The 10,572-nt window shown below is 42.5% G+C and overlaps 1 protein-coding gene across 3 annotated transcripts in view; it reads left to right on the top strand.

Annotated features, from left to right (window-relative positions):
* The first annotated feature begins 373 nt into the window (after nucleotides 1-373).
* Nucleotides 374-10,572, top strand: part of LOC140192407 (uncharacterized) — a 105,516-nt gene continuing 95,317 nt past the window's right edge. For all 3 annotated transcript variants that reach the window (XM_072250042.1, XM_072250040.1, XM_072250043.1), the window contains exons 1-2: nucleotides 374-547; nucleotides 4,664-4,738. In XM_072250042.1, the coding sequence (XP_072106143.1) occupies nucleotides 526-547; nucleotides 4,664-4,738 (97 nt within the window). In that variant the 5' untranslated portion in view covers nucleotides 374-525. The remainder of the gene's footprint in view (nucleotides 548-4,663; nucleotides 4,739-10,572) is intronic.

The following is a 10,572-nucleotide window of genomic DNA, read 5'->3' as shown; positions in this document are numbered from 1 at the left end:
ACCCATTGTTCAGGCTTAGCCTGAGCGTGTGTGCTGAAAAGAACGTGGGGTCAGCAAAATGCATTAGGATGCTGAGTGGTGTTTGGCAGTTTGCCTGGAACTTTCTGTTGACTGAAGGACATTGTGGATGAGATTATTATTGTGTAAAATATTTTGATTTGATCAAAACCCCCTCGCTGTAATCGATGTCACCCCTCGTGGGTAAGGCAAAAATTAGGGGCTTGAAGACTTGAGTGGCTACTACGTGAATGATTGGCCTTGACCCAATAGCAGCGCTGGCCTCCAGTCCGCTGTTTGAATGAATGAAATGTAAGAGAAACAGTTCGCCAGAGTAGGGCAATATGGCGGAAGCGATAAGGCGAGTGCTCTCTCTTTTCGGAAATACCATGCGAGGAGTTTCACTGGCAATTTTAGCCAGAAGTTGTCAGTGGTGAATATGAGATTGGCGTTTCCTTGCTAATGGCTGGTGAGCCCAGCGTTGAACTTTGTTGATGGTTCGGAATAAAAGTTGGACGGAACGGGAAAATGAGCTGGAGCCGTGCAACAGGTAGGGTGCAAAGCATGTAATTTTCTTCTGAGAGCGAGGAAGGTAGCTAGGGGAAAGGATGGGGCAGGAGAGGTTGATAGAGAACGGTGGGGGAAGAAGAGGGGAGAGACCAAGGGATTACTTTTTATTTGCAGTAAATTTCTGGGGAAAGCCCGTTCGCTGTTGCTTTCTGCGCGGCTGCAGCGGTCGGGACTCGGCAAGCGACTGCCCTGGGGGCTGGGTGCTCCATCGTTCGCTGAGCGAGCGGTCCAGTCCCGGGAAAAGAACGCTGCAGCCTATTCCTTTGCCTTCTGTACACCCCGCTTCCCCTTTATGGTTTCCAATGGTGCGGAGTAAATATTATGCGCAACCGCAATATTTAAATAGCCCTTAGCACTCTTTATGGTGGATAGGCTGGGGTGCATTGCTAAAACGTGAATCACTTCTGGAAAGAAATTACCTTCACAGGTGATTTGTTTGTGGAAAGTTTTCCCGCTACCTTGTCGAGAAGGTGATAATTCATGAATTATTTTCATTTCACCGTCGCATGGTTTGCGTCTTTGTCCCGTTTCAATTCTTGATCGTACTTTTTATGCAGAGCATCTCGGTATATTTTTAAGCCAATTGGAAAACTAAAGCAAATAATCTTGCCTTCTCCCGGGGATAATGGTCGATGCAACAGTTTATTTTTATAAGTTGCACGCCAATGACATCTTACACACGGTTTAAAATCAGAAAAGCTTCAGGTTTTTAAAGTTGCATTGGCTTTATGAAACTACAAGGTATTGATCGGGAGGCAGAAGGTGCTTCGCTGGGCCTGCTACACAATTGCATTCGACCTTCTGTCGCAAATCAGATTCGTATTACTTGCAGCTATTTAAAATCTATACTTCTACTTGGAGAAAAGTTTATCCAAGTTGAAGTATCTATTTCAGCGATCAAAAGTAAAGATTAAAAAAAAATGATTTCCCACTTGAATTGTGATGAAGGGTCTTGGTCCAAAACATCCCCTCCATAGATGCTGCTTGCTGAGTTCCTCCAGCATTTTTTGTGTGTTGCCTTGGATTTCCAGCATCTGCAGAAACTATTGTTTGATTTCCCACTTCCGGGGTAATCCAATGGAATGTAAAGTTTCCTGACTTAAGTGAATGGAAGTGATTGGTGCATAATTCTGTGCTAGTTACAGTCTTCAGCTGCCTATTATCATTTGCCCCCTTTATTTAAACTCCTTGTCTTCCTTTTTGTCTTCATGGGAATATCACTTGTAGCTGCTACAAATGAGTTGTGAAACCACCTAGATTTATTCTGCAGTCTAATTACATGGTACAAATCAAATTAAACCCAGAGTTACGTGTTGTCCAAAACACTTTTGAAATGAGCCTGAGTCAGAGGTGCAGCTGGGAAGCTGGTCCTTTTGAGTCCACGCTAACCATCAACCGCTCATTTATACAGCTCCCATTTAATTCTCCCTAAGTTCTCATCTATTCCCTTACCCCCCCCCCCACCAATCTACCCGTCTACATCCTAGAGACCAACTAGCCTTGCACCCACGTCTTTTGGCATGTGGGTAGAAGCCCACACAGTCACATGGAGAACTTGCAAACTCCGCACAGAGTATCTGAGGTCAGAATCAAGCCCACGTCTTCGCCACTGTGAGGCTGCAGCTCCACCAGTTGTGCCACTGTGTTTTCTTTCGTCAAATAAATGTATTGTTTTTGAGCCAACAAATGTTTGAGGGGGAAAAATGTGCGGAATTCACTGTGCCTTATGTGCTAGTACTTTTGCGATAGGGAATGCTTTTAATAGAATGCTCCTCAAACTCATGCCATCCAACATAAAGATGCACAGGAGCAGCAAGTAGCTGGTAACATCGCTCAAGTCTTGTGCTTTATGGCCTGGAAACGTACCCTCATTTCTTTGTCTTTGACTGTGAATATTGAACTCTTATGCCCATCAAAACCTCGTAGTACAGTATTGTCACCAGGAGCACAGCGCTGCACTGACAAAAAGTTCGCCAGCAGCTATGCTAAGAAGTGTGCTCTGTGAGTGTAGTTTTGCCACATTCCTTAAGCAAATAAAAAAAAGTCATCTTCCACCCCTTGCATGCCTGTACTGAGGAGGCAGACAAAAGCCAACCACACAGTTGATCACATAATAAGCTAGATTGTTTAACAGTAGCAGAATTCCTTCCCCTAGACACATTACTGAACCAGATGGGAGTTTTATGACCAGAAATTTTTTTTAAAAAAGTGTTTCCAGCATTCTTAGTTTTCACTGTTTGCAATCTGAAATAAAAACAGAAAACACTGGAAACACTCAGTGGGTTAGGTAACATATATGGAAAATGGGACATGCTTAAGTAAAAGCTTCAGATTGGTAAATTTTCCATCTATAATAGGATTTGTACTTGCTGTCTCTGAGCGAATGATCCAGAAATGTCTGCTAGAACAGTTATTTGATTGCTCTGCAATGCAGCATTGTGAAGGTGACATGGAGAGTTGCTTTCTTGAGAATTTGCATGCTTGTAGCAGATTTCGCAATTCTTTACCACAGAATTACATTTCAGTTAGAAAAAGGAAATGAGGAATTTTGGTTGAACCTTGATTAATGCATATTCAGTACATTAACATATTCTATGTCCATGTGTCTCTACCTGTCTTTTCCCTCAATGTAATTCATGCCTATTTTTAATGCTGGTTTTGTTTCACTTGCTAATTCTGGAAGGTGTGCTTCACTGCTTAACAACTGTTTACTTGCTGTCACTCTGAATTCTCTTCTATTTAATAGCTTATCTTGCTCCTTTCTTCATCGTCCGTTGGACACGGGATTGTCCTTTTTATCCTGATCCATTCTTGGAAGATTTAATGTTCAATACCAAATTAATTTCAATTTCATATTATAACCTAAATTGTTCCTTTCTAACCTTTGTGCGTTGAAATAGTAAGCAGAACCCTTCAGGATCCAATCTGATTTCTGTATTTGATGATTAGGATGTGATCTTTAAGCTCTAGATGATTATGTCCATACTTTGAACATAGAACAGTGCAGACCCTTCAACACCCAGCGGTGTGCTGACCTTTTAACTTGCTCCAAAAACCCTGGTGCAATCAGGGTTTTATAGAGTTACAACATGACCTCACTACTCCTGAATTCAATCCCTTGACTAATTAAAACCAACATATCAAATGCCTATTTATCCATCTTATTAACTTGTGTGGCAGTTTTGAGGGATCTATGGACATGAACCCCAAGATTCTTCTGTTCCTCTACACTGCTTAGAATCCTGCCATTAACTCTATATTGTCTTCATGGTCAACCTGCCAAAGCGAATCACTTCACTCTTCCAGTTTGAACTCCATCTGCCACTTCTTAGTCCAGCTTTTCATCCTATCAATGTTCCATTATAAACCTATAATAATCTTCTGTACGATTCACAACTACACCAACCATCACTGACAATACATGAATACATACATAAACACGAGGAAATCTGCAGATGCTGGAATTTCAAGCAGAACACAAACGTTGCTGGTGAACGCAACAAGCCAGGCAGCATCTCTATTTGACGTTTCGGGCTGAGACCCTTCGTCAGGACTAACTGAAAGAAGAGATAGTAAGAGATTTCCCACTTTCAAATCTCTTACTAGCTCTTCTTTCAATTAGTCCTGACGAAGGGTCTCGGCCCGAAACGTCGACTGTACCTCTTCCTAGAGATGCTGCCTGGCCTGTTGCGTTCTCCAGCATCTTCGTGTTTTGCATGAATACATACATACTAGTTTTTAACGGTTAGTAAAGGTCCTTCCCGGGTTATGAACACTGACTGGTACATAGCCCATTCTTACAAGTGTTTGGGAGACCAGTGGGATGGATTTTCTGGTTGCTTCAGAGCTGCAGTCCTCTTCTGCTGGCTGTTTGGTTCATGGCAACATCATTACATCTTGTAGAGAAATCCAGATGGTTACATTGTGCCCTGTTTTAATCACATGTTGCCCTTGGCTGGCCTATGTTTTCACTTATAATATATGGGTTATGAGCAGTTCTCTGGAACAAAACCTGGTCATAACTTTGTTAACCTGTATAAATGTTTGGTGATTGTGAAACCAATGGATTCTACAGTTGCATTTGGTTTTCTTGTAGGTTTTCAGCAGTTCTGGGCTTCACCCGCCTTGCCTGAAGATCGGGTCCTGTATTCAGGTGTTGCTGTTATCCCAGGTGAACTTCACTTTCTACCCTTTCCATTTAACTTTTAAAGAATATAATGCTACCTGTCAGTCAAGCAGTAAAAGAAAATTGATGCTTTGAAAATTATTTGATGTCTTTGTATATAGCTTTGTGGTAAATACAAAAAAGTTAAATTTTGGAAAAATATGGTCAAGCAGCTGTAATACAATCTGCCAGTAATTTCAGTGGTCAACCAAGCAAACAATTTGGGAGAGTAGGATGCAAGTAGAACATAACGATAGACTCTTTGGCCCACAGTGGACAACCAACCTCTCCTGTCTACAGAACATCCTTGTCCTTTCCTGTACATTATGTACCTACGTTCCTGTTGACTGCCTCCACCATCACTGCAGGCAATGCATTCCAGACACCTACCACTTTTTTATAGTATTTTTTAAAATTGCCCCGTACATATCCTGTGAACTCACTCTGCTCAAGTTAAATGCATGCCCTCTGGTATTAAATATGTCAACCCTGGGAAAAAGATGTTGGCTGTCCAATCTATCTCATAATCTTATAAACCTCTGTCAGATCTCCCCTAAGCCCCTGCCATTTCATGAAAGATGCCAATGATATTAAACCATATTCTGATTCCTACTCAATACTATCAGTTCTCCTCTGTATTACTGAGGGACTGCTGTACTTTCTGATGAGACATTGAAGTAAGTCTAACTCTCAGATGGACACAGAAGATCTCATGACCCCTTTAGAGAACAACAGAGTACCCCTTAATGTTCTGGAAAAGAAAACAGCCCAATTTGTCTAATTTCTCTAATCTATGCAACATCGTGATAAATCTCTTCTGCACGTTCTCCAAAGCCTTGACATCCTTCCTGTGATGGGGTGACCGGAACTGAATACAATATTTCGGATGTGGCCTAACTAGAGTTTTATGTAGGTGTGGCATATTCTCTCAACTCTTGACCTCAGTTCCCCGACTAATAAAGGCAAGCATGCCATTTGTCATCTTTACTACTGGCCATGTAGCCACTTTCAGTGAGATATGAACTTGGACGTTAAGATACCTCTGCGCATCAACATGGTTAAGAGAGTTGCCATTAACAGTGTACTGTGTCCTTACATCGCATTTTCCAAAGTACAATACTTCACATTTGGCTAGGTTAAACTCCATCTGCCATTTCTCTGCCCATATCTCCAACTAATCTATTTCCTGCTATAACCTTTGCCTGTCTTTTGTGCTATCCACAACACCAGTCTTCATATCATCTGTAAACTTACCCACCCATCTGTATATTTTCATCCAGGTCATAAATATTTACAGTACTAGTCACCGATCTCTAGCCAGGATAAATCCCAGCAACCACTATCCTCTGTCACCTGTACACAAGCTAATTCTGAATCCAAACAGCCAATTCACCATGGATCCCATGCATCTTAATCTTCTGGATGAGCCTCCCGTGAGGACCTTGTCAAATGCCTTACTAATATCTATGTGGACAATGTCCACAGCTCTACCTTCATCAATTACCTTTATCACCTCCTTAAAATTAAAAAGTCAGTTAAGTTAGTAAGGCATGAATTGCCCCACAAAAAGTAATGCTGACTGTTTCTAATTAGGCCATGGTTTTTCAATTGCTATTCTATTCCTCAGAATTCTCTTCACTTGGTTTCCTACCACTGATGTGAGACTCACTCTATGTTTTTCAGGATTATCTCTATTTCCTTTATTAGATAATTGAACAAATTTGGCTATTCGCCCATCCTCCAGCCCCTCACTTATGGCTAAAGAGGATGCAAAGGTATTAGTCAAGGCCCCAGCAATATCATCTCTTGTTCTTTCAAAACTCTTGAGTATATCCCATCGTTCTCCATGAATGTTCTTTAAAGGACCCTACACTGCCTCCTCCTCTATCTCCAAATGCCCTAGTAAATTAGCACACTCCACCCTGAGCAGCTTGTCCTCCAGATCCTTCTGCTTGGTAAATACTGATACAATGTACTCATTCAGAGTGAGTGGGGAGGTTGGTGGGTGCTAAAGTCCTGGAGGGAACTGATCCGCTTGCGGAGCATGTGCTGACTCTCTGGAAGTGTCTCTAATCAGTGCCATTCTCTGTAACCCAGCACGTTTTACCCCTTCTACGGGTCAAGTTCTCTTTCAAAACTCATTGACTCTTCATTTCAAGATGAGATTAATTTTACTTGTCACATGTACATCAAAACATTCAGTGAAATGCATCATCTGTGTCAACAACCAACACAGATCAAGGATGTGCCGGGGGTAGCCCACGCATGTTTCCATGCTTCAGGTGTCAACGTAGCATGTTTCTCTAACCCATACATCTTTGGAATGTGGGAGGAAACTAGGGCACCCAGAGGAAACCTATGCTGTCACAGGGAGAAGGTACAAACTCCTTACAGACCACTGTGGGAATTGAACCCTGTTTGCTGGTGCTAGAAAGCGTTACGCTAACCATGCTACTGTGCTACCCATTCGGGTCGTTTCCCATTCAGGGAGCTTAATCCAGGTCGATGGCTCACTGTAGAAGACTCGTCTCGTGTTTCCTTCCAATAAAGGGCAAGGCCTTTCAGCCCACAGAATCTATGCTAGCTCATATTAGTTCCATTTCCCAACAATTCCCCCTCACAATTCTTTTCCCATTGTTCCATGTGAGTGGCAGTTAACTATCCAACCAGTACATCCTTGGGATATGGTCACAGGAGGAATATGCAAACTTCACACAGAAAGCAGTGGAGGTCCAGGTTTCTCCTGGGTCACTGGAGCTGTGTAGCATCTGCACTACCGGCACCCCATAGTCTTGTCTCGATGGCTGGCTGGCCGTCCATCGTAATTATACAGGACACGTCTTGGGCTAGTCAACACAATCAATCTGTGCAGGCATTTCTTCCACTGGAGTCATCTGGTCACCCAGACAGTGAACCAGGATGTAGGACATTACAGCACAGTACAGGCCATTCTGCCCATGATGTTGTGCAACCTTTTTACCCACTCTCAGATGAATCTAACTCTTCCCTTCCACATAGCCCTCTACTTTTCTATCCTCCATCTGCCTAAGAATCTTCTAAATGTCCCTAGTGTATCTACCTCTACCATCACCTGTGGCAGGGCATCCTATTATTGTGTTTTTTTTAAAAACTACCTCTGACATCTGCCCTACACTTTTATCCAATCACCTTAAAATTTTATCTCATCTTGTACACCTCTACCAAGACTCCTCCCATTCTTCTTCACTCTAAAGAGAAAAGCCGGTTCAACCTTTCCTTGTAAGACATGCTAATAATCCAGGTGGTATCCTGTAGACCTCCTCTGCACCCTCTCTAAAGCTTCCACATCCTTCCCATAATAAGGTGACCAAAACTGAATACAATAGAATCAGGTTTTCCTTTTGATTCTTTACTGTCACACTTCTGATTCCTTCTATTAAATCTCACCTCAATTGTCATACCAATGAGTTGGGTACTCTACAACTAATGCCCTGCTTCTCTGTAACTAGTCTGGTAAATAGAGCAAATGTGCTGGTCCATCTCCCATTGTAGGACCCAGACTGCACATTTGCCTGGTGTGTCCTCGTGCTGTTAAGTACCAGGAAGTGGTTGGATTAAGATCTGTACATTTCATTCACTCTTCCCTCAAAGGTCTGTTTTATATTTCTGTTGTGTATACTCATTTGTAATGGAAAGCATTAAATGTCAAAGATTCGAAAATTAGAAGTGCATTTATTATCAAATAATGTATAGATTATACAACATTGAGATTTGTTTGCTTACAGGCAGCGAAAAACCCAACTTTAAAAAAAAGACCAAACCCCCCCCCCCCCCAGTGGCCACAGAGAAAGAGGGAAAAAAAAAACAAATCATGCAAACAATACAAGCAAGCAAAAACAACAGCATTCCAAACCAAATTAAGTCCTTGGATCCAAATCCCTGTAGCAGCCTGGAGTCAGTCCAAAGCCTCAGTATTCAGTTCGTCATATTAGCAGGGGCAAATCGCCACAAAGTTCATCATATTAGCAGGGGCAAATCGAAACAAAGTTCTCAGACCCAAAACACAGCACCGGGGCCAATCTCGCAGCCTCAGCATCGCGGAGAGAGGAGCTCCCAGATTATCTGGGCCGGCACTTAAATTGTCTGAACCTTGCACTTGGACCTGGCCCCACCGCGAAGAATCATTCTGGGCCTAGATTTCACTGCCGGAGATTATAATTATACCCTGCTACTCTGATTCAGATTTATTCATTACATGTACATTGAAAGACAGTGAAATATACAGTATCATATGTGTTCACAACTAACACACCCCTGGACATTCTGGGGACAGCCCGCAAGTGTCACCATACATTCCAGTGCCAACGCAGCATATAGTGCATCCACAACATTGTGCAGACACAAGCAACGACAAAACAAAACAGGACAACAACAGTAAAACAAGCCCCTTTGCCATCCTGCCCAGGCATCCACCCACTTTCACATACAGATTGGCCTCCAACCCCATGACAGGCCACTTCAGCCAAAGTGCTTGGCCCAAGGAAATCAGTCTGATGATTGGCTTCCAAACTCGTGACAGGCCACTTCAGCTAAAGTGCTTGGCCCAAGGCAATCAGTTTGATGACTGGCTTCCAGTCCCATGACAGGCTACCTCAGGTAAAGTGCTTAGCCCAAGGCAATCAGACTGACAACACTTCTTAGACTTCTGAATCTCAGATGTCCTCTAAAGTTGACAAACATTTGGACTTCAAACCCATTATGTTTCCAAATTGTATGGAAGAAGTGTAGCGATCCTAAGTTGGCTTAAATTGGTATACAGCGACTTGGAAAGGATCTTAAACTATAACTTGAATAACATACAATGACTTTTATTGAGTGAGAGCAAGTTTTTTTTTTCCCCCGCAAACAAGAGGAAATCTGCAGATGCTGGAAATCCAAGCAACTCACACAAAATGCTGGAGGAACTCAACAGTCAAGACAGCATCAATGGAATAGCGTACAGTTGACATTTCGCTCTGAGACCCTTTTCTATAGATGCTGCCTGGCTTGCTGAGTTCCTCCAGCATTTTATGTGTGTTACAAGTTGTGTTTTGTTTTGATTGAATCTTCTCATGCAGGGGTTTGTTGGGTAAGATGAAACAGTAACCAACGCAATTAATCGAATTTATGATTTCTAAATATATCCTCTGATGTTGGATCCTTCAAGTTTCTTTGTTTTGTGGCTGCCTGTAGGAGGACAAATCTCCAAGTTGAATTCTGTATGCATAGTTTGGTAATAAGTTTGCTTTGAATTCTTGAATCTTTGACTAGTAAAGCCTATAAACAGTGTTGTGGAATGGATAATGTAATTTTCACACTTGTGCTCTCACTGCTGTTACTGTTGCAATTGTGATGAAATATGGAGAGGTTAACTTCACTGGCAGCTCTTTTAAAAAGGAGGTGTTGATACAGTGCCTGCATTACCAGGAGAGTGGATTCTGGGGCTCTACTTTGTGGGGTTTATGAGGCAGGATCTCATTGAAACCTATTGAATATTGAAAGGCCTAGAAAGAGTGGGCACAGAGCAGATGTTTCCCGCAGTGAGTGCGCAGCCTCAGAATGGAAGGGCATCCCTATTGGAACAGAAATGATTAGCCAGAGGCTGGTGAATCTGTGGAATTCATTGCCACGCACGACTGTGGAGGCAAAGTTATTGGTATATTTAAAGTGGAGGTTGATAGGCTTGTGATGAGTCATGGTGTCAAAGGTTACTGGGAGAAGGTAGGAGAATGAGGTTGAGAGGGAAAATGATGGAAGGTCAATGGTCTAATTCTGCCCGTATGCCATATGGTCTTAGGCCCTTGGCCATGCCCACCACCTCC

Source organism: Mobula birostris, chromosome 2 (assembly GCF_030028105.1).
Source record: "Mobula birostris isolate sMobBir1 chromosome 2, sMobBir1.hap1, whole genome shotgun sequence".
Classification (NCBI taxonomy): domain Eukaryota; kingdom Metazoa; phylum Chordata; class Chondrichthyes; order Myliobatiformes; family Myliobatidae; genus Mobula; species Mobula birostris.
This window is presented reverse-complemented; position numbering and strand designations above follow the sequence as displayed.